We start from the raw sequence: 24,141 nt of genomic DNA, 5'->3' as shown, positions 1-24,141 counted from the left end.
AAGACATGCAAAGTGTTGCTTATCGGGGAAGCTCACTTGGTCCTAACAGTTCAGGGTTTTTATTTAGGTTCATTTGTGTTAGGTACACAGTACCTGAGTGACAGACCACAATTGCTGAAAACTCTGGTTCCCCAGGAGGAAAGCGCGTGTTCACCATTGTTTGTGCGGACTACTTAGACAGAGTGGTACAGTGTGGCCAAGGCCCTGAGTGTTCAAAACGTTTCTATGAGAATATTCCAAGAGCTCAATGCCCAAGGAGAGCCGGTCAAGGGCCAGTCATGAGAACAGGCCCTTTGTGGTTGGAGCAACTCAGCCTCTGAGTTAATGCATTCATGAACTCTCCATAATAAGGATCTTAAGTGGCATATATTTCAGAAACACAAAATGTTCTGCTAGCTATAATTACATTTCAAAATGTTCTTTTAGTGACTTGACTATTTTTAATACCAGTATCTTATTTTTCACATAAGAAATACTTGTATGACTTCATAAATCAAGTCCAGAATAACTTTATAGCATTATGGGTATTTAAACGTTCACCAAGATAAACATTGTTATGTTTGAATTCACAGTTTAAACCAAGTATCTTCCCCAGAGTGAGGTTCCTAGGACTGCCTTTGCTGTTTCTAGTTTTTATAGGGACTGAAAGTGTCTTGCACTTTTTCCTCATAGTTCATGTTCTTGCATGAATATCAAAGAGTAATCATTTTCAGAGATGACTTATCTCTATAATATTGTTTTAGCTCCTTGTGGCCAATAAAATTCCCAACAGTATATTAAACATTATTGTTTCCCTATTGAAATAGTGATGAAACAAGCATTATGAAACATTACATCTTTTATTGAAGTCCTTGGTGTATCACCTTTATTGAACCTCATGGTTATTGAAAAATATACAGGACAAACTTGTTCTTTAGAGATAATTCATTTTGCCTTTCCTCATGTTTGTAGCTATTAAAGTTATATGCATATGTTCCCCCCCACCCCCAACCTCATTCTGCTGCCTGCCATATTTTCTAGGCAGAGCCTGGTACAGGGTGTGTAGGATGCTACGTGGGTAAGTAAGGATTCCTGAGATTTTTCTCTTGTGTGATTCTGGGACAACTGCGTATAAATCACTTAATCTTCTGTTTCAGTTTACCTCATTTGCTTTCTTCCACCACAGAGTAATCTCATGAGGCTTATTTTGATAAAATTTGGTTATTTCAAAGAAGCACCATCACACACATATATGGTGAGGTGCCGCTTGTGAGAAGTCCTGCCAGGGCCTTTGGGGCTACCCTTGTATCTGGAAGGAGGCTCTGAGTCTCTGACATAATTGCTGTTAGATTTGCTTTACAGCTGAGTGTTTGGGGCTCTTAGTGGCTTGACTTAATTATGAAAATGTAGCCAGATGTGACACTTGCAGAATCTATAGTTTATTAATCTTTATAGTCATCCCGATGTCCCACATTGAACCTTGCTGTTTCCTGATCCCTAAACCCAAGCCAAACAAGAAGGGGGCTGTGACTTTGGCAACCAGTCAGGAAAGCTATGTGGAGCAGACTTGGCACTGTAGCAGTGGGGCCAGCTAACAGCCTTGCAGACGGAGAGAAAGGAAACCCAGCTGGCATGTGCAGAACTGCATTACCTCAAAGTCCAAAATAATGATTCTTCACAAGAATAACTGCAAGCTGTCATTAGATTATTCAACTATATTCAGCATATACTATTTAAGAAGATAAGAGTAGAAATAAACAGAAATTTCTACTTTGAAATAAAGTAGAACATATGATGGAAGATTTCACTTCCAAGGACATTCCATTAAAGTGATTAAAATATAAAAGTTTTTAGAGGTTCAGTTCAATGAGATGCTTAGTGAAAAACTGGTTATATTGTGGCCAAAGGAGTTTAGGAATGACTACATATTACTCCTCTTAGAGGTCACAATATGCACAAGTATATTAAAGGCTCCAGCAAAGTCTTACTATGGAGACCTGTTTAACTTTATTCAGCTGGATTTATTCAAACTGTGGATCTCCTTGTCCGCTTAATACCTGTTGCCATCGCTCCTGCCCACAGCTCAGGGCTGTCCGCTCACTCATCACTGCTTTTGTTTTGTTTTGTTTTGTTTTTATTTATTGCCTTTGTTCTCTTAGTGCACCCCCCTGGCTCGATTCCTCTGAAGCCTCTACTTTCTCAGGGCTCCTCTCTCAACTACTTCCATTTTACCCCTCCTCAGTCCTCCATTGCAGAGGATTTTGATTCTTTGCCTTGGGTAATGATAATAAAAAGCCTGGCTCATAACCAGAAGCAACTTGCATCTTGCCTCTGGTTCCATTTGCCTAAGTAAACATATTTATTTTTAAAACATGCTGTCTTTTTTGTTTCTCTATTAATTTAAGGCCCAGGTTTTGAGTGTAGGTCTCAGTTGGATGACCCCTCAGCCACCACCAGCCCAAGAGCAACACATGCCACCCCTGCCTGGGACTGGCGGAAGGTGCCGTTGCAGAAAGACTCAGGCCTGCGTCTGTCACTGAGCATATTTTGAAACACAGAGAATAGCCTGACAGATCACGTCACAGTTTGTATCACAATTCTGAAATTTATGCTATTTTCCTTTTCTTTCTGTCTGTGATCACTGTAGACAAGATGCATGAGGATGTTGGAGCTCAGGGGACCGCACTGCTGGGTGGGAGGACTGCCGTGTTTGCTGTGGGGTCCTCCTGGCCCTCGCACGCTCTTCTCCACACTCAGCGACTGCTCCACGAACTTTTAGTGACCTAGCAAGTTACTTCTTTGCAGAGCATGGTACTTCTCCTCCCCTTTTCTCTTAAGGTGTGCCCTTGCCCTGCAGTTTCTCATTTTCTTCTCAGGCTCCTCAGAGCAGGCCCTTGGCGGTGAAGATGAGTGGAGTGGTGCTTTTTAAACCCACATCGGTAGAAGTTGAGTTCTCTCATTTTCACTGGGCTGCAACTTAAGTTTGGAAACACATATTTGGTTTGAGGAAGGCAAGCCAAGTGATTTTCAGAGGTGTAACCATGGGTGTAGCTTGTGAAACCTGTTTACCTTAGAAAAGGTTTTTTTTTTTTCTTTTTCTTGAATGTGTGAGAAAACCTATAGCTTTTGTTTTCGCTCTCAGTAGCTGGCTCGGATTTTCATGGATAAAGTTTCAGTCACAAAAAGCACACCATGTAAACAGTGAAAGTACATCTCTTAGTAGTTTAAACCTTTCTATTGTCTGGACTTGTGTTGCTTTATTGGTTTTAATCCCAATAGAAAATAAAATTTTGTTAGCAACTGGGAGTAAGGTATAGTCTCCATTTTTGGTGGTTTGCTGTCTTTTTTTTACGCAGCCAGTGAAGCTCTTGATGAATAGCCACAGAGCAGCCCATGTCATTGAAGATGTGTGCGGGTTATGACTCCACTAGGATATAAAGATTACATTGGATGAGGACTTTTGAGTTTTCCCCCCACTATATTCATTGTACCTAGAATGATTCCTGATAACACAGTAGACATGCCATTTGTTAAATGAATAAATTCCATTTTAGAAATGGGAGTGGAAATTAAGGCATTTGATAACTAAATTTTTTGGCTTATCAGCCCCCAGTGCTTTCTCATTCCCCTTAAGTTTTCAGAGCAGTCTTGATTGGTAATTTTACCTTCTGTAGCATTTTTGTTGTTGCCCCCACTGTCCAACCTCCTTAAAAACAGTTAACGGTTTATACGGAGTTTTAAGCTTCTAAACAGGGATAGCCTTATAATTCTCTTGTTCTTTCCTTGCAGTGCTGTTTTCATTTGTAATATGACTTTAAGAAAGGACGGTTGAGCCCAGGATAAACAGGGTGAACTTACCGCAGCACTGCACTGGGTGATGTCAGAAGCTCCCACGAGGGCAGGTCTGGGCCTGGTCAGTAATTGGGTGGGAGGCATCAGGGAGCAGAAACCAGTGCTCAGCAGGATGTGGCTTCGTGAGCCTGCCTGGCCTGTGAGTCAGGCACAGCCAGCACCTGCCCCACATGGTGCCAGGCGCATGGGTATCCTCCCAGAGCTGCCCCGTGACACGCCTTTGCATGTTGGCTGAGACCAGAGACTGGAGACTTTTACTTTTGGACAAGAGTGACAACTTTTCTGTCTTATAATTGGTTATCTCGAGAAATGATTTTAGTTACTCTCCTTCCTTTGTTCTAGCTGGGTAGCATTTGGCTACAAAGGTATAATTTAAAAATAAGGAGGTGATCATTTATCAGTGATAGTCCACTGTTGTTCTTAGTGTGACCTTTCTATAAATTTTAGAATTAAAAGCTTTAATTTCTAAATGTTTATGGAGCAGTGTTTCATCTGGCTAATCTGTTTCGTTTGTCATTAAGGCAGCTTTACCCCAGGGGTACAGCTTCATCTTGCAATTAGACTCTGATTTCTTCCTGGCTTTGTTCATAGGCACAGTTTTTCATCTAGGAGGCCCCATACATGTAAACTTTCTATGTGAATTTAGATTAAGATTTGGTTTGCAGGAATTGGGATACTGCATTTCGACGGTAGCACGTCAGGTATTCAGGGGAATCACAAGGATCTTTTAAGAGTATCACGTGAATTATGTAGAGAATTATGCTAATTTATCAATTTTTAAATTTAAAGTTTATGATAGTTATTTAAGCATTTTTAATTTTATTTTTTAAAGAAAAAGTGATATTGTTGAATATCCACCTGTTTAGAATATCATAGGATTTTCTGATTGTTTTTTTGGTCAGCTCACATAAGTATATGCATGTGCTTCTCATCCTACCCTCCACCCCCAGTTGCATACATTACCAAAAACCTGGCAGATTGTAAGAGAAACAGTGGGTCTTTGTCTTGTCATCTTGGCTACCCAGGGTTATAGAATGTCAAAATAAAGAATTCCCAAAAGGAATGGAAGTCGTGGAGTCATTGCAACTCTTAATATACAACCTGTGGGAGGATGTGATAAGACCGAGGCCATAGAAATGCACCTTAACTTTCAGAGAGCCCGGGAGTTAGGGTGCTGACCTGGCGTGTCCTCACGCCTGCCTACCACGAGGGGTCTTACAGATATCCTTTCTTCTCCAGTGAAGAAAGTTGTTTGGCCTCTTTGCCAAACAACTGCGTTTCTAGCCTTCTGCCAGGTGCTCTGTGTCCTTGTGCTGGTACTGTGAGTATTTAAACTCCAAATAGTCTCTTCTTTCTCCTTTCTTTGCTCCTAAATGTGTTCTCTATTTCAATTAGTAGCATCACTATCCTGGCTGGCATGAACTTTGGCCTCTCCTAGAACATCCCTTGAACTGACTGACTCTTTCTCTGAAGTATTTTCATTAGTACTATTTGGTTACAGAACTGTTTTAGAATACTAATTATTAAAGTAATGGGGAAGAAATGAATCAACACCTGCCAATGTACTGAATTATTTTCAGTACATTAAAACGCTATATTAACTTAATTTGCCAGAATATTTCATCAGTGGAGTTGGGGATAGTAACAAGTCAGAATGCACAGATTTTACCACAGACCCAGTCAGTCCCCTGGTGTGGAGAAACCAGTGAACGGGTGTGGGTAAATTTGCCCACATTCATCACTATTCTAAGAAAGTAAATGTGGAGCATAGTCCCCACTGCAGATGGGTGTGTCCCCTTATCTCCGGGTAAGAGGACTTGTGTGCTCTCTCTGTGCACACACACCTGGGCACACCCTTTTGTATTTAATTAAGCTTTAGAAAATCATCAGTTTTTGTCAGTATAACTGTGCATTTGTGTTTTTATAATTATTTTTATATTTTATAATTAATAGAAAGCCTTGAACTTGCCATGTGGCTTTTATTTTTTTGACTGAAAGATAGAAATCCAGGTAATCTGTTCATCTTTTGTGATGCAGTCTTTCAGTGAACTCAGTATCCCTAAATAATACAAGACAGTCATAGTATAAAATGTTCATGTTTTGATATATGGTATTTAATATTTTCAACTTACCGTTTTGGTAGAGCATTTATTAAACTTTAAAATAGGAAAAATACAGAGAAATACCTGTACAAAAATGATAACAATTTATGAAGGATTCCACTTTTTTCCCCACTGAATTCTGATGAATACATTGGCATGTATTGTTTTGTTCAGTGATTTTTGAATGAGAGTTGAATGCTCATTTTTAAACCCTACCCCCATAAAGCAAAACCATCAGTATTTCTGGTGAAACTACTCCTGAATCTTTGGTTCTATATAGACTTAAACCTAATTGTTAGCTTTTGAGAAAAGAGTGTAGCTTTACTGATACTTCTGCTTTTCTATTATCTTTCGAGATAGTAAAATAAAGCTTTTAAAGACTAATGAAACAAATCTAGCATTGAAGAAAAGTTGGAAATATCTAAAATCAGTTTCTTTTTTTAGCATTTTAGTATAATTTGTACTAAAACTGGTATATGTAGGTCCTATTGCCCTCATACCATGTTTAGGAACTTTTTTTTTTTTAGTTAGCAGCAAACGTTTTAAAATCCTCCTTCCTCTCACTGCATAGGGTTGGAGGCCAGAAGCTTAGACCAGACCCTTTGCTAGAGAATTCCATTGGTGATTCAAGTCAGTTGCCACTGATATATTTTTGTTTTTTATCTAGATGGCCTAAGAAGTATTTCTATATTTCTTGTTCTGTTCATTTTGAAGAGAAAACAAATGTCCCTGGTTACTTAACAGCTTGGAATAATGTGTCCTCCCCATGAACTAGCTTCCTGCCAGTCTCTTTTTGTCTTTTTTGTTCCTTCTTTCCCCATTTTGTGTTGTTTTGTTTTTTTCTCTTTTGGCATTTAAGTATCTGGATCCTCTAAGTAGGTTTTATATTCCCTACTTTGAATTTACTAAATTTTAAATATTTTTAATAAAAAGTTAATACATGTTCGTGGAAAAAGTTTTCAGTTAGAATAGTAAAGAGGAAAGTAAGGATCTCAGCACCCAGAAGTAATAGAGTTAAGTTTCTTGTGTAGTTTTCAAGAACAGTTCTTTGTGTATATGAGAACATTCCTGTGTGCTCTTCTGTTGTGTTTTTTTTTTTTTTTTGGGGGGGGGGTTTGCACCAGTAAGATCTTCCTGTGTCATACATTGCTTTTGTAATTTTCTATATCCTTATAAAGACTTAATGAATCTATTACATTCCTTGTAATGTTTGTATAAACCAGCACTTGATTAATACATAATTCTAGTTTTTTGGGTTTTGATTTTTTTTTTTTTTGCAAACTATGCTACGATGTGCCTCTGTGTACATTTGAATTAATATACCCTGTAAGTATAATTGAAAGTATCTACATTTTAATTTTTGACACATATCGCTGTTAATCCCCCAATGCAGTCACTCTGATTTACTCTTTCCTTTAGTAGCCGTCCACCCTGCCATCCCCAGGGACTGAGCAGCTTGTCTTGACCATTGGTGTCATGTTTCCTTTGAATGCCTGTTTGCATCCTTTGCTCCTTTTTTCCATTGTGTTGGCTTCCCTTTTCTTATTAACTCACGGGAGTTTTTTGTATAATACATTAAAGAAAACTAGCTGCTTGTTAGTTGTGGCAAGTTTTTTCTTTCTCATCCTCATCTTTTTTTGTGTTTTTTTTTCCTTTGTTTTTTACCACTTTGCCTGCCTTTTAATTGTTTCTATTTGTAAATATTTTTGTACACAAGTTTTAAATTTTTATGTAGTCAGTCTTTTTTTTGTGGACTTTGGGTATTGTGTCATACTAAAAAGACCTCTTCCCAGTTTACAATTATTTAAAAAATGCATTCATATTTTATTTTAGTTCTTTATAAGTATATTTTGATTGTTTTGATCCTTTGGGAATTTATTTTTGTATAATGAAAGAGGGATGCAGCCTTTTTTCTCTCTAGATAGGTAGTCAGTTGTCCCCTAGTAGGTTTTTTTTAACCCCTCACTGATTTGGACTCCTATTTTTTGTATTCTATTCTATTCTATTTTTACAAACATTTTGGTTACATATAATGCATTTGCCTCATCCAAGCCAGGGCTACTAGTGTGTCCTTCTCCTATTCAGTGCGCTCCGCTTCCATTAGTTGTGGTTTACCCACCTCCCCCTGCTCCCACCTGACCAGTACTCAATGAATATTACTACCATGTCAGCACCTTAGTGTTGATCAGTTAGTACCAATTTGATGGTGAGTACATGTGGTGCTTGTTTTTCCATGCTTGTGATACCTCAGTTTGAAGGATGGGTTTGACCTCTATCCAGGATATAACATAAGAGGTGCTAGTTCACCGTTGTTTTTTGTAGTTGAGTAGTATTCCACGGTATACATATACCACATTTTATTAATCCACTCATGTATTGATAGGCACATGGGTTGTTTCCACATCTTTGCAATTGCGAGTTGTGCTGCTGTAATGGCCAGAAAACATGTAAAAAAGTGCTCAACATCTCTAATCATCAGGGAAATGCAAATCAAAACCACAATGAGATATCACCTAACTACAGTGAGATTGGCCTCTATCAAAAAGTCCCAAAATAACAAATGCTGGTGTGAATGTGGAGAGTTTGGAACACTCATACACTGCTGGTGAAACTGCAAATTAGCACAACCGCTGTGGAAAGTAATTTGGAAACACCTCAAAGAAGTAAAAATAGAACTACCATTTGACCCAGCAATCCGACTACTAGGCATCTACCCAAAGGACCAAAAGACATTGTATAATAAAGACATCTGTACTCGAATGTTTATAGCAGCACAATTTGGACTCTTATTTTTATTATTTTTTATATATAGTCTTATTTGTGCTTGGGTCTATTTCGTTACTCTTCATTCTGTTTCACTGGTTTGTCTATTCCTGTATTGGTACCAAACGTTTAATTATTATAGCTTTACAATATGATTAATTACCTCGTAGGAGTAGTTGCCCATCATTTATTTTCTTTTTTAGAATTTGCCTCACTTGAATTAAAAAAGCTGGAGGGAAATCCTTTAAATTTAACAGGGTGATTCTACTGGTGTAAAAAGTATTTGCATAGTATACATAATTTCTAATTACTTGTTTAGCTGAGGCTCCCAGGTTCAGTGAGAGTGCCAGCCATGTGCAGGCCTGGGGAGAAAGGACAGCTTCTTGGAAGAGTGGAGTCAGGAGTGGTGGGGAGCAGGCTGCCTCCCGGCTCCGTCACTAGATTGCCGCGGGGGCTTGAGGAAGTCACTGAACTATCCCTATGTTTCCTCGTTTTTATAGGACAGCCTCTCCCGGTATAGTTACTGACATTTAGATATAATTAATAGTTTTCTGTCACTGTTTTTCACTCATCTGATGTGAAGAACAAATGAGATAATATATGTATAATAACTTTAAAACTGTCAGAGCCTTGTGTGAGAACTTGGTGATGATGGTACTATTACTGTTTTTGTCTTACTTCAGTTGAAGGGAGCCTCATCTCATGCTCCAGAAAATAAGGGGGCGTAGAAGAGAAGGAGCTGTGAGTTTGCTGCTGTTGCCCCTGCTCAGCAGTCCCGTCCCAAGACGGTGCTGAAGGCAGGCCTCCCTGGTGGGGGTGTGTAACCTCAACCGTGAGAAGGACTCGGGGGAACACAGAGGGGTGTGCTGTCCACAAGGCAGGGAAAAACATGACGTGAAAACCTGAAAGCAGGTCGGGGGGCTGGGGAGCAGCCAGAAGCCAAGGCCCGGAGGGAGCAGGGGCCATGTGAGGCCTAAGTGCACTGGGAGGTCATTTATGGAACCTAAAGGGGGAGAGTGTGACGATCTGACTGTGGTGTACAGGGGGTTCAGGGTGGGAGGGCAGGAGTGGAGCGGCTCAGAGGTGTTGCCACAGTGGGGCGGGGGCGGGAGGGGAAGAAGAGGGCACATTTGACATAGTTTTTGGGGTAGAACTTACTGATGAATTGGTGATCTTGGGGATTTCTGACTTGAGAACCTGGGTGGAATGTGGTATTACTTACTGATATAGGGGATACTAGTTTTGAGGAATATATTAGGAGTTTAATTTTGAACTTGTTGAATTGAGATACTTGTGAATTTGTGAAGTGAACCATCTGAGAGAAGGTGGACAGCTCTGAAATATAGAGAAGTCTGTGTGGATATTTACAGTAACTTCCTGTGGGTCTCCTGTGCACGAACATCTCTCATCTTCAGATCCATTCTGTATGCAGCCTCTAGAACATTCTCCTCAATGTGCCTTCCAAGTTCATCCTCCTGGCCTCCTTGGAAATCTTCAGAAGCTTTCTGCTTTCTTCAGGGGATACCTATTCTTAGACTTAGCAGTCAAGATCCTCCACAGCTTGATCCTCACCCACCTGTGGGATTATGTTGTTCGTGTTATTGGCTCTCGCTTCCCACTGTGTCCTCTGGGCTCTCAGTTGTCTGGACTCGTCTGTACACCATAAGTAACATTGTACTTTCCTGCCATATGTGCTTCCTTCCCTCTTTTTGCGACTTCATCTGTTAAGGATTTTCCAATCCTCTCAGGTTTTACCTCTTCCAATCTGTCTGCTGGTTTTAGATCAGCCAGAAATAAGGGCTCCTTTGTCCATTTGGAACATTTAATTTGAGCTGTGCTTATAGTATCTCCTTTATTGTATTTCATCCTCTCTTTATGGAATTGTCTCTCATTAAATTTTCTATCTTTCATGGCACCTTATACATGATGTATACGAATACATATTTGTTTAAGGGAATATTTTCTCTGTTTGGAGATATTTAGCAGGTAGTTAGCTTCTTAGTTGCAAGTAACAGAAACCAAATGTAGCTAGTTTAGAAAGAAGAGGCAATTCACTAGAATAGTACTACGAATCTTAAGTAATGTAAGGTAAAGGTGAAGGGTGAACTGGGCCCTGGACAGCCCTGGGGCCCTCACCAGTAGGAGCTCGTGGCTGTTTCATCTTGAGACTTGTCATTAATGTAGCTTAGCTTCCACTTCCCCAAATCTGTGTCTCTCAGTTCAGAATGGGGAGAAAAAGGATCTGCTTGGCTCAGCTTTGGTCACTTGTCAACTTGAGGCCAATCAGCTCTGACACCTGAGAGAGGCCTTGTAATTAGACAGGTGGCTGCTGAGATATGTGACCCCGCTCGCCCTTCCTGTGGCTGCCCAGAGGCTGAAGGGTATCCACCCCTGTGGATAGGGCGGCTGGCTCTCTAAAAAGAGGGGTAAGAAATAAACTGCAGCAGATACTTGCTATAGCGGAATTGCTAACTTTTAGAAACTGAGTCAATGTTTAACACTTTATGGTTTTGATAATTATAGGTGGCTTCGGCCAAGGACAGGTTACAATACTGGAGTGGAAGCAGGACCAGGCGATGGTCTTTGGTGACTGGCTTCATAGGAACTACTCCTTGCCCGTAACTTAATTTTGTCATTTGTGATATTTAATCAGTGAATCAGAAGATCCTCAACTTCCTTAGGTCAGGGGAATCCTGACAGTAATAATGTTATTACATTTCAAACATTAGCAAATGATGATAATAGCTATATAGTCATTTTCTGCTCTATGAATTTGACCACTGCAGTTGTTTTTCTGCTATAAAAGATCCTTATTTATTTGTTTGTATTATTTCTGTAACTGGGCTGTATACCTGAAGGAAGTAATCTTTTGTGAAAGTTTTAAGACAGCACCAGTTGATTAGCTTTCCAAAGGGAGCAGGAAAAAATATTGGAAAATATAAGTATTTTAAAAGAAAAAGTTTAATCTTTTATGTTGGTACCCAAAATCCATCATTTATGCAGAATAATTCATTTCTTCATAAAGATGATTTGGTAAAGAATGAAAATTTCCAAGGAACAAAAATTTTGCCCAAGTACATTGGGTCACTGTGTAGCTGTAGGCAACCTATCAAGAATAATGGTTAAAAAATTTTGGTTGAAATAATTTTCTTAAGGTACTGGAAAATATGTCAGTGTTGTATATTATGTTCTTTCTCTGTCACTTTTAGATTTTAATAACAATTTTCTGACTATCTTCTGTGTCTCTGTGCAACACATAGATCCAGGTGATAAAAAAATTCATTGTCTCTCCTACAAGAGAAGTAGGTAAAAGAGTCAATAAACAAGTGCAGTGATGCACAACCCTATGGATAATCAGGGACATACAAATCAAAATGAGAATAATACCATTTCATACCCACCAGAAAGATAAAAATTTAGAAGTTTAAAACTGCTTGGTGCTGCTGCTGATGGCATGTCTGTCAGCACAGCATCTCTGCAGAGCAGCCTCACGGTCGCTGGTGGAGTGGAGAACAGACTGTCTGGTGACGCTGTGCTGGCACACACCCCAGAGGAGGCAGCATGCACGCAGCCCGTGAAGCAAGTATAGTGCATGTGTGTTGCCATGCTGTTGTGAAAATCTGTAAAATCCTCAGTGTCTACCAACAGTGAAATAGATAAATATTAGGTTATTGGGTATGAAATGTCCGATTTCTTTAAGAACTAAGTTAGACAGTTGTTATCTCTGACGTTTCACTTTGACACTTCTTGTTTTATTTTTATTGTGAAGGTACATCCTCATTCTTTCAAATGTACGGTTTGGCTTGTGGTTATCTTTCAAAAATTTTTTAGAGCAATTTTTGTGAAACTCATGGATAAGTCAAAAATTTATGTTATTTTCGAATATGATTTCTGTCGTGAAACCAATGCACGCAGACCGCTCAAAATATCAAGAAACTGTTTGGGAAGGATGTGGCTGATGAACACACAGTACGTCAATTGTTTGAGAAATTCCGCTCTGGTGATTTTAATCTTGAAAATGAACCATGTGGGCAACCTGAGACCAAGGTGGATAATGATGAGCCGAAAGCTGTAGTGGAAGCGAATCCATCTCAACCTACACATGAATTAGCAGCAAGGTTTGATATTACTATTCTGACAATATTGGACCATTTGAAACAAATGGGCAAGGTAAAGAAGCTGGACAGACGGGTTCTGCATGAATTAAATGAGTGTCTGAACAGAAGTCATCTCAAAGCTTGCCTTTCCTTGCTGTCACGACATAAAGGCAAACAAACAATTTCTATACCATACTGTTATGTGTGATGAAAAAGAATTTTTTTGACAATCACAAGTGTGTGGCATAATGGTTGCAAAAAGATGAAGTGCTGAAACACAGTCGAAAACCGAATATTCATCAAAAAAGAAAAAGCTAATGGTGTGTGTTTGGTGGTCCAGCACTGGTATTATCCACTACAGCTTCATGAAACCCTATTTCTTCTCTCTAGAGTGTTCTTCCTCCTTTTTCTGCCTGATTAACTCACACTTAGCATTCAGCTTCAGGTGGCAGATCCTGGGAAGCAAACCTTTTCTGATGCTTTAACTCTTCTCTTTACTAATACCCAACCTGGCTTTGTCACTGCTCTTATGTGTTCTCCTTGGTGCCCAAGCAATACCTCTATTGCAATGTTTTTATCATGATGTTTTATAACTATTTAGGCCTGGCCTCGCCAGCCTCATGAAGCAGTGTGAATCTGTGCATGCAAGTCCCCAGCCCAGGCCACCTGTAGGTTGTTTATTTGTTGACTTATTTCTTGGACAGTGGTTCTCAGGTGGGGGTAATTTTGCCCCTCAGTGAACATTTGGCATCATCTGGAGACATTTTTGAATTGCTGTGACTGGCGGGGCAGGTGCTCCTGTTACCTAGTGGTTAGAGCCTAGGGATGCTGCCACACATGCCCCACAGTGCACAGGACAGCCTTATCCAGCCCCTCCACCTTATCCAGCCCCTTCACCTTCTCCAGCCCCACCACCTTCTCCAGCCCCACCACCTTACCCAGCCCCACCACCTTCTCCAGCCCCACCACCTTAACCAGCCCCACCACCTTACCCAGCCCCACCACCTTACCCAGCCCCTCCACCTTACCCAGCCCCACCACCTTACCCAGCCCCACCACCTTACCCAGCCCCTCCACCTTACCCAGCCCCTCCACCTTCTCCAGCCCCACCACCTTAACCAGCCCCACCACCTTACCCAGCCCCACCACCTTACCCAGCCCCTCCACCTTACCCAGCCCCTCCACCTTACCCACCACCTTACCCAGCCCCTCCACCTTACCCAGCCCCTCCACCTTACCCAGCCCCACCACCTTACCCAGCCTCTCCACCTTATCCAGCCCCTCCACCTTACCCACCACCTTACCCAGCCCCTCCACCTTACCCAGCCCCTCCACCTTACCCACCACCTTACCCAGCCCCTCCACCTTACCCAGCCCCACCACCTTACCCAGCCTCTCCACCTTATCCAGCCCCTCCACCTTACCCAGCCCCACCACCTTACCCAGCCCCACCACCTTACCCAGCCCCACCACCTTACCCAGCCCCACCACCTTACCCAGCCCCTCCACCTTACCCACCACCTTACCCAGCCCCTCCACCTTACCCAGCCCCACCACCTTACCCAGCCCCTCCACCTTACCAGCCCCACCACCTTACCCAGCCCCACCACCTTACCCAGCCCCTCCACCTTACCCAGCCCCTCCACCTTACCCAGCCCCACCACCTTACCCAGCCCCTCCACCTTACCCAGCCCCTCCACCTTATCCAGCCCCTCCACCTTACCCAGCCCCACCACCTTACCCAGCCCCACCACCTTACCCAGCCCCTCCACCTTACCCAGCCCCACCACCTTACCCAGCCCCACCACCTTACCCAGCCCCTCCACCTTACCCAGCCCCACCACCTTACCCAGCCCCTCCACCTTACCAGCCCCTCCACCTTACCCAGCCCCACCACCTTACCCAGCCCCACCACCTTACCCAGCCCCACCACCTTACCCAGCCCCTCCACCTTACCCAGCCCCTCCACCTTACCCAGCCCCACCACCTTACCCAGCCCCTCCACCTTACCCAGCCCCTCCACCTTACCCAGCCCCTCCACCTTACCCAGCCCCACCACCTTACCCAGCCCCTCCACCTTACCCAGCCCCTCCACCTTACCCAGCCCCACCACCTTACCCAGCCCCACCACCTTATCCAGCCCCTCCACCTTACCCACCACCTTACCCAGCCCCTCCACCTTACCCAGCCCCACCACCTTACCCAGCCCCTCCACCTTACCAGCCCCACCACCTTACCCAGCCCCTCCACCTTACCCAGCCCCTCCACCTTACCCAGCCCCACCACCTTACCCAGCCCCACCACCTTACCCAGCCCCTCCACCTTACCCAGCCCCTCCACCTTACCCAGCCCCACCACCTTACCCAGCCCCTCCACCTTACCCAGCCCCTCCACCTTACCCAGCCCCACCACCTTACCCAGCCCCTCCACCTTACCCAGCCCCTCCACCTTACCCAGCCCCACCACCTTACCCAGCCCCTCCACCTTACCCAGCCCCACCACCTTATCCAGCCCCTCCACCTTACCCAGCCCCACCACCTTACCCAGCCCCTCCACCTTACCCAGCCCCTCCACCTTACCCAGCCCCACCACCTTTCCCAGCCCCTCCACCTTACCCAGCCCCACCACCTTACCCAGCCCCACCACCTTACCCAGCCCCTCCACCTTACCCAGCCCCACCACCTTTCCCAGCCCCTCCACCTTATCCAGCCCCACCACCTTATCCAGCCCCTCCACCTTATCCAGCCCCAGATGGCAGTAGTGCTCAGGTTGAAAGAACTTCTAGAATGAAATGCAAAACTTTAGAGTACTAAAGAAAAGACATCTCTTAATAAAAAGATGAAATTATTTAAGTATATTCTTAAATAATATATAAAAGTTTTCAGTGTCAAAGAGCTTCATTTTCAGTCTAAATTGCTCTGGTTCTTTGGTGGCTCATTTTTAATATTCAGAAGCTGTCTTGTGGGGAAAACATGTGCCCAAATGCCTATTAATGGGTCAGCAGATACCTGCAGTGATTTAGGCACAAAGCTGAAATGGGGAGGAAGATGGTAGATCTAAGCTCTTCATTTACTTTAGAAATTTAGTCATATACTTTTTCTTATTTTCAGTGTGCCTAATAGAAGGTATGGAGATAGATGATGTCTTTTTTAATTAAGACTCATAAAAATGATTTAACTATATAATCCTCAGAAAAGGCCTTTTGTTTTCTGTAGAGTAGCAAACGATGAGGACTCAAGTGCTATCTGTGCCACACCAGGGCACTGAATTAGATGGGGCTGCTAATACACTGGGAAATTAGACTGTTGAAGAAATAATTGTTGCTGACACTAGAACAACATGGGAACTGACCTACAAAACCAAGTAATGGGAAAAGAAAGTTTTAGTGTGTCTAGACAAAGAAAACGTAAGAAAGAAGCTTTTGATTCTTCTCTCCAGAAATGGTCATGTGTTATGAATTCTTATTTTATAATTCAATTTTCAAAAACTTATTTAGGAAGTTTAGAAATTTGACTAGGAGAAAGAAGAAACATTTTAGGAAGTGTTAGGGAAAAGAAACAGTGATTCATATTCTTAAATAGTTCCTGTTGATATTTGCAAGTTCAAACTAGTTTCTGGAAAATATTATATTAGAATTATGCCTAAAAAGTCAAGTTTTTATCTTTAGCTTTGGATACTCCTTTGGTAAATTAAATGGTTTGTACCTGTAAAGGCAATTTTTTTATATTTGGTTTATAACAAATAGTGAATATTATTTAGTTCCACATTACATTTCAAATGAGAAATGCTTTTTTGGAATAGGTGTCAGATTACAATGACTGTCATTAGCCTTTCCGATTAGTATGATTAGTTCTGTTAGAGTCTGACTATATATGTGGCACTTTTAGTTTGCTGAAAGAAGATTGAAATATTTGTATTGATTTCAGTGGGTCCCATGAGATAATGTCCAGCTTACAACTGGTTTAACCTCTTCTTGTCTTTGTCTTGGGGACTTTTGGATTTTGTGTTAGAACAGAAGTTTGAGCAACAGATACTGTATTTAAAAAGCCATTTCAAGGAATATAATAAGGGAATAGAATGATAGGCATATGTAAATTTGGACTTGAATAAAGAATTCCCCATATTTAATTGGACTTTTCTTAATTTTTTCAGCCAAGTTCTACAGAAATTTTGGAATATTCATCAGATAGTGAAAAAGAAGATGACTCAGAGAATATCCTATTCATTGATTCAGAATCCCCTCATAAACACCACACAGAGTTTGGATCAGATGCAAGACAGGGTGTAGAGAGACTGACAGACCCAAGGGCAGAATCGACAGAGATCATCTTGTGTACTCCCCAGAAATGGACAGCTACGTTTCCCAAGACTCCAGAAAATTCAGCAAAGAAGAAGAAGCTTTTAAGGTTAAGTTATACCTTTTAAATAATTTTTTCCACTTTTCTTTCTTCATAAACCCAAATATCTAAAATGTTAATTTAAAAATACTTGTTTATTTGGGAAGGAAAATTAGCAGAAGAGAATGGTAATTTTGATAAGCAGTTATTGAAATCCTAAGTTCTAGAACTGATTTATGGAATTGTCCATCCAAGCTGAGCATTCAGGGACTCAGTCATGACCAGCTTACATGACTGCTTTCCTTAATGGTGACGACTTGTCAAATTTTATCGAGCATCAGTGTTCTGGGTGCTGTCTTAGACAACAGAGGCATGTTCTGTTCATGAGTAACTTGTAGTGTAAAAAGGGAAATACAAATAAATATAAGCCATGTCAGATTACTTTTACGAGCATGGTGAGAGAGCTTGGCCAAGGCAACACTTGCAAATACAAGGAAGTATCAGAGAGGAAAGACTTATAGACAAGAAACAGCTGGTGTGCCTATTGAGCACCACAGAGGAGGAATGTCCCTGTCACTAGAGTATCAGGGGCTGGGCTTGGTGGCCAAGGACTCGTTCTTGCCCTGTGTAATACAAAGTCTCTTTGTTTTCTAAATAAGGTCAAAACAACACAACCAAAAACCCAAATAAGAAAATAAGACAGCTTATGAGAAGCAGTGCCACAAAAGCAAAGTCGTAGAGAATTTCAGGGAAAAGGAGTTTCAGTAGAAAGAGTAAACGTGATAATGAAGAGCACAGGTTTTGGATCCACCTGATATTTTCACTTCAAGAGAAGGCAAGACTTGCGTGCACTGAGGAGAGCCTGGGCAGTGCCAGTGGGCCAGTAGCACGTGGCTTAAGGTGTGGGGTCCGAGGCTCCTTTATGGGAGTTGGGGCCCAGAAAGGAGGGCTTTGTTCTTTCTCTCTAGGATTGCTGCTGGCCTGAAAGGGATGCAGCTTTTAGAGAGGGTGCAGCGAGTAGCAGAGACAGACTGAGAATAGTGGGGGTAGCAGTGGGACAGAGGTTGGGATCATATGTCTGTCAGTGTCCTGGAGAGGAGGAGGGGAAGGGAGGCCCGACTTGGGCACAGGAGTGAAGGGAAGGGCGTAACGACGTGGCCAAGTCTGGTCGGGCAGATGGAGCACAGTGAGTTACTTCATGTCCGTTCACTCCAGAATTTTTTTTTTTTTTCATGAAATAAAGCATAAGGACTTATGCCCAAACCGAAGAAGTTGAGCCCTCAAGAGAGAATGGTGGTTTGTACCAGTCTCTGGGGAGAACAGAAAGGAAACCCATGAAAGGGATTAGCATGTTCTTGGTGAAGGTGATGCCGCGCGATTACAGGAAGTCATGCCCCAGCCCTTCCAAGGGCGTCACGTGCAAAGCACCGTGTCAGGCACGGGAGTGAGCAGAGGTGATCAGAGCCCACGCCTGTGTCCAGAGGAAGGCTGATAAGGAGCCGACAAGAATTAAAGAAGACGTGATGGCAAAGGAGATAAGCTTTATGGAGAAAAAGCAGAAAGGGAGGACAGAGAAGGGTCCAGAGGTGAGGGGGGCATTTCCATTTTACATGGGCATAGGGAAGCCCCTGCGGTGGGGTGCTGAGCAGCAGGAAGCATGGAGCACCCTCTCCTGTGCTGAGGAGCAGGGCTGTGCAGGGGAGTGGACACTTGCGTTTTTGTTTCTTTAGTACGAAAGTCACAAGCTTTTCAACATTTTCAGCTGGATATCATGTATCTGAGTAGGAACATGAGTCTGGACTCCACAGTGAGACCTGGTGCTGGGGAGGTGAATTTGTAGGCTTTGGTGTCCAGACGGTGTTACAGCATGGGCTGGTTCAGGTCGCAGGGGACACAGTGCAGAGCAAGAAGAGTATCTGTCCGAGGCCCAAGCCCTGGCTGTTCTGCAGAGCTCAAGGTGTGGAGGAAGAGGCTCCTGAGGGGGATGCAAACCGAGCTGGGTGTGGTGTCCTGGAGGCAAGTGAGAAGAGAGGTGACCCACCGTGAGGGATGCTGCTTGCGCTGACCTCTGAGATTCCACGGTGGCAGGCGGAGTGTGGCACTGTCTTGGTGGAGTGGCCAGGCAGAGCAGACTGGTGTGCATTCAAGAGAGGAGGGAAGGGGGGAAACTGGAGATAGCACGGATGGAACTCTGGAGGAGTTTGGCCTTAAGGGGAGCAGGTCAACGGGGTGTTAGCTGGAAGGAAATGGGAAAGTCAAGATTTTTTTTCTTAAGGAGGGAGAAATTTCACTTGTTTGTATATTGATGGGAAAAGTCTAGGAGGAAAGGGGAGACTGCTGAGGTTGGGGAGGAAGAGGACAACTGATGTGGGAGGGAGGTCATAAGTGATGGTGACCTGGCTAGGAACACAGCATCCACTGGGCGTGAGCGGAGTCTACGCAGGTGCAGGCAGCTATATGTGGCTGGGGAACAAGTTCTTTCTGACAACTTCTATTTCAGTGAAACGGGAAGTTCCATCATCAGCTGATAGGAAGGATGAGGAGGGATGTTTGAGGAGAGAGGGTATGTGACCCAGGCATTATGGCAGGGGGTGAATGGATGGGGAAATGCTTCCGGGTTATGTGACAGGATGAGATCCTGTTGGGAGCAGTGGTCATGGATTGAGTTTGAAACCCACCAGCCAATGTGGATTCAACCCTGGGGCTGCACTTACAGAGCAGGCAGAGCATGGGAATCGCCCAGGGGCACATTGGAAAAGTGTTAACAAGAGTCCAAGAGAGAAGTTGTAATGGCCCATGAAGCCCAAGCTGGCTGGGTAGAAATGAGACCATGCAGGGTGTGGAGCATAGTGAGGCGGGGTTGGACCAACCAGCCAGGCCTTGGGGACAGGTTGGTCAACCCTTCTAGAGTCAGGCTGCTAGAGGGGACAAGCTGCAACAGTAAGGACGATGGGTGCTTAGAGTTGAGCTAATAGGGGAGAGAGTTTGTAACTTTAAGATCAGAGAATGACCTTGGGGGTTGGAGGACATGGTCTTGGAGCCTGGCTGGCCAGGAGAGAAGGCCTCTGAAGGTACCCAGACAGTGCTAGGGAGTGCCTGCCCAGGGTGGGTGGGCTGGAGTGTAAGTGAGGGTGTGCCATGGTCTGGAAAACTGCAGTAAACAGCCAGGCCTTCCCATGAGAGGGCAGGGGAGAGAACACAGCACCGTGACTGAAGGCCACTGCCTGGAAGTCGAAAGAAGGTGAAGGCCGAGTGCTGTGGCTCACGCCTCTAAACCTGGCACTCTGAGAGGCCGAGGTGGGAGAATCACTTGAGGTTAGGAGTTGGAGGTTGCTGTGAGCTGGGCTGACATCATGGCACTCTAGCCCGGGCAACAGAGACTCTGTCTAAAAAAAAAAAAAAAGAAATAGAGTTTCATTATTTTTCTTACCTAATAGTGGCTAGCTAGCAGGGATCAAGAAGTGGTAGTTGGGATTTCAAGGCTGGAGTACATTGGCTCCTCCCTCTGGTTTTCTCCATGGGAAGTGTTACTCAATCTCTTTGAGCTTTTTCTTTTTTCTTTTTATCTTTTTGATTCATGGCACTGTTTGAGGCATAACTAATAAAAGCCAATGCAAAATTGTTTAGATATTTAAGTGTGCTGTTAATAATAAAGCTGTATCTCCACAGTCTTGTGATCCAGTTATTTTCACAGTATCTATTATATCTAACAGAAAGCAAAAGTTGAAAGCATTACACTAAAGTCATTTTAATTATTTTTTCTTTACCTGGTAGTATAGCTTATTAAAAATATTTTAATGAGTATTTTTTTCCTCCCTTTTTGAAACAGGGTCCCACACTGTTGCCTGGGCTAGAGTGCAGTCGTGTCAGTCATAGCTCACTGCAACCTTAAACTCCTGGGCTCAAGCGATCCTCCTGCCTCAGCCTCCCAAAGTGCAAGGATTATAGGCCTGAGCCACCACATCTGGCCTTTAATGAGTATTGTGACTGGAAATGAGTTAGAATATTTTTTAATCTTTATTATTCTTCTCTTCTCCATATTGATTTTATAGAAATGTTTGCCAATGTTGAATTGATGCCAGTAATCTTTTGAGATCGGTTACCAAACTGTTAATTTTGTAGAAAAGATATTAGGATATCTTAACTTGCTCAGTGAATTCATATTTTCATTCCATTGGAGTTCTGGACTTTGTGAATAACTTGGCTGGCCACATTAAAGTGTTGATATGTGTGTAGATCACAGGGCTTCCTGAACTTCCTATGTGACTTTTGTTTTTTAGCATGGGGTAAGTTTTTACTAGAAATGCGATTATCTATTAGAGAACTTGGTGTTTCCATTCTTAAATTCAAGTGCATCTGGCCCAAATTCCCTGTAGGATAGGCCCCAATGCCCAAACTCAGCTGGAGATGCAGTACCTGAGGGGCTCCAGGTACTCCCATGTGTAGAGAATTCTTGTGCTCAGGTTTCCTCTTGCTTTTACCTCTCATCTTGAAATTCCTACAATTTTCTTCTGGGGTTCTAGGCTTGACTTAACCAGATACTATCTTCAGATTCTGTTTTGCTTTTTTATGCTCTGTAAAGTTATAGCACTGAAAAGCAACATTTGGCAATGAATTACCTATCTGATCTAGATAATTATGCAAAGAATACAGTGTTTTGCCTTTTTCTTGTACGTATTGTATTATGAATGTCATTTTAAATAGTATTCTTTAAGACGTGGTCTGTATATTATCAACTAAGAGTGCGGACTCTGGAGCCAGACTACCTGGGCGTGTACCCAGCTATGCCACTCATTAAGCATTTCACTTTGGGCAGGTATTAATGTCTCACTGCATCAGTTTGTCATCTGTAAAGTGGGGATAATAGTAGTACCGACTTCATACTGTTGTCTAGAGGAGTATAAATGAGTTATTTCATGTAAACAGAATGATGGTATAAAGAAGGGCTTACGCTTAAGTAGAGGTTAGTCATAATATGTAAAGCAGAGGTTCTTTGGCCTATTTCTTTTTTTTTTTTTTTTGAGACAGAGTCTCGCTTTGTTGCCCGGGCTAGAGTGAGTGCCGTGGCGTCAGCCTAGCTCACAGCAACCTCAAACTCCTGGGCTTAAGCGATCCTACTGCCTCAGCCTCTCGAGTAGCTGGGACTACAGGCATGTGCCACCATGCCCGGCTAATTTTTTCTATATATATATTTTAGTTGACCAGATAATTTCTTTCTATCTTTAGTAGAAACGGGGTCTCGCTCTTGCTGAGGCTGGTCTTGAACTCCTGACCTCGAGCGATCCACCCGCCTCGGCCTCCCAGAGTGCTAGGATTACAGGCGTGAGCCACTGCACCCGGCCCCTTTGGCATATTTCTGAGTATAAGGTGTTTTTTAAAAAATGTTTCTGTTATATATACTATACACACACACACACACATTCAGAAATAATTACTGCCTATAGGAAAACATGCTAGGTAGTAGGGATAATATATTTATTAAAATAAGAACTTTCAGTCATAGTGGAAAGAGCATAGGGTGCAAGTAAAAACCATAACAAAAGCAGTAACAGCAATCGTGGGCACTTCTTGAAGGTTTGCTAAATGATGGGCACCGTGGTAAGTCCTTTCTGGTTTTAACAGCGTGTTCCTCATCTGGCTGGTTATGTAATACTGAAGTGCCTTAACTTCTCTCTAAACTCTGTGACGTTGCTATTTGTGCCATGGGTATTGATATCTTTTCTTTCTACCTCAAAGGAATATTAGTTCACTAAAACAAGATAATGTAGTGAAATGATTAGTGAACTGGTAACAAGATAATAAACTTATGAGAAAATACATTGATAAATTTTGTAGCATGTAGCCCTAATGGTGATTAACAATTGATTTTGAAATCTCTTGAGATTATAGATGTGTTAGGAACTGCTGACTTCTCTGTCTTTTTTCTCTCTATGTGTGTGTATGTATATATTTATAATGCATATATACTTTCATACATTTATAAAAACATATACATACACACATACACATCAATGAATATATATGTTCATTGATAGGTAAGGGTTCTTGTGAAGTACCTGTATGTCCATTGCTATGAATTGTCTTCCTGTCATATATGGAAGGTTTTTTTTTTTTTATCATGTTAGTATATTTGCTCTGTGTTTGTGATTGATTCTCAGATATCACTAGAGTCCAAATAAGGGACCCATACTTAAATGCTCTTATTTGAATGTTCTACCTATGAACAGTTTGGCAAGGTTATTCTTGACTGGAACTCTGAACCCACTTTGCATTTATCTGTTTTTTCCCCATCTGCTGAACCCACCATGAGCCCTCCTGTGCTCCATGGGGTAGCTCATGGCTATGTTTGTGTCCCTCGTATCTAGCAAAGTGCTAGGTTGCCAGCATATAGCAGGCGATAAGTAAGCAGTACATATTTATGGAACAAGTGAACTAAGAAAGAGCAGAAAAGGAGTTAAACTGATATTTAACTGTCATATTTCTGAAAATAAGATATTCTTAGGAAGTAATATTAGTACATATTCCTAAGAATCATGAAACTGAGCTTCTAAGAAACCTAAAGTCTGACTTAGGGAGGATATGGCCTCTAGGAAGAGAATATAACAAAAATACATTAAAATTTTGCATGTTTTACCTGTTTGTCTCTGGTTGAGGGATATAAAATATGAATATTCTAATTCTCTAGTTTTTCTTTTAATTAAACTTAATACATTATAATTCATTAAACAGAGGCGGGCTAGCAGAAAGACTGAATGGACTGCAGAATCGAGAGAGATCTGCCATTTCTTTGTGGAGACATCAATGTGTTTCTTACCAAAAGACACTTTCAGGTAAGGCTTGCATAGGTATCTGAAACGGTGTGTAAAATACATTCCAGTTAAAAGAATTTTTATTGTCTAAAAGTGTATCCGGTAAAAACAACAAAAAAAGTATTTTTTAATTAAAGTATATGAATTTTTCATATACTTTATATATGTTTCATATACTTTACTATTTTCATGAGTTTTTAAA

At 42.2% G+C, this 24,141-nt stretch overlaps 1 protein-coding gene across 5 annotated transcripts in view; it reads left to right on the top strand.

Annotated features, from left to right (window-relative positions):
• The window catches only part of SPIDR (scaffold protein involved in DNA repair), a 415,406-nt gene that overhangs the window by 122,314 nt on the left and 268,951 nt on the right, over window positions 1–24,141 (top strand). For 4 of the 5 annotated variants that reach the window (XM_045561517.1, XM_045561518.1, XM_045561516.1 and 1 more), the window contains 2 exons: window positions 16,946–17,199; window positions 23,860–23,960. In XM_045561517.1, the coding sequence (XP_045417473.1) occupies window positions 16,946–17,199; window positions 23,860–23,960 (355 nt within the window). Of the gene's footprint in view, window positions 1–11,111; window positions 11,123–16,945; window positions 17,200–23,859; window positions 23,961–24,141 lie in introns of those variants that run through there. The other variant, XM_045561520.1, reaches the window with a different exon arrangement.

This window comes from Lemur catta, chromosome 9 (genome assembly GCF_020740605.2).
Source record: "Lemur catta isolate mLemCat1 chromosome 9, mLemCat1.pri, whole genome shotgun sequence".
Taxonomy (NCBI): Eukaryota; Metazoa; Chordata; class Mammalia; order Primates; family Lemuridae; genus Lemur; species Lemur catta.
The sequence above is the reverse complement of the archived record's forward strand: the minus strand, read 5'-3'. Positions and strand labels throughout refer to the sequence as shown.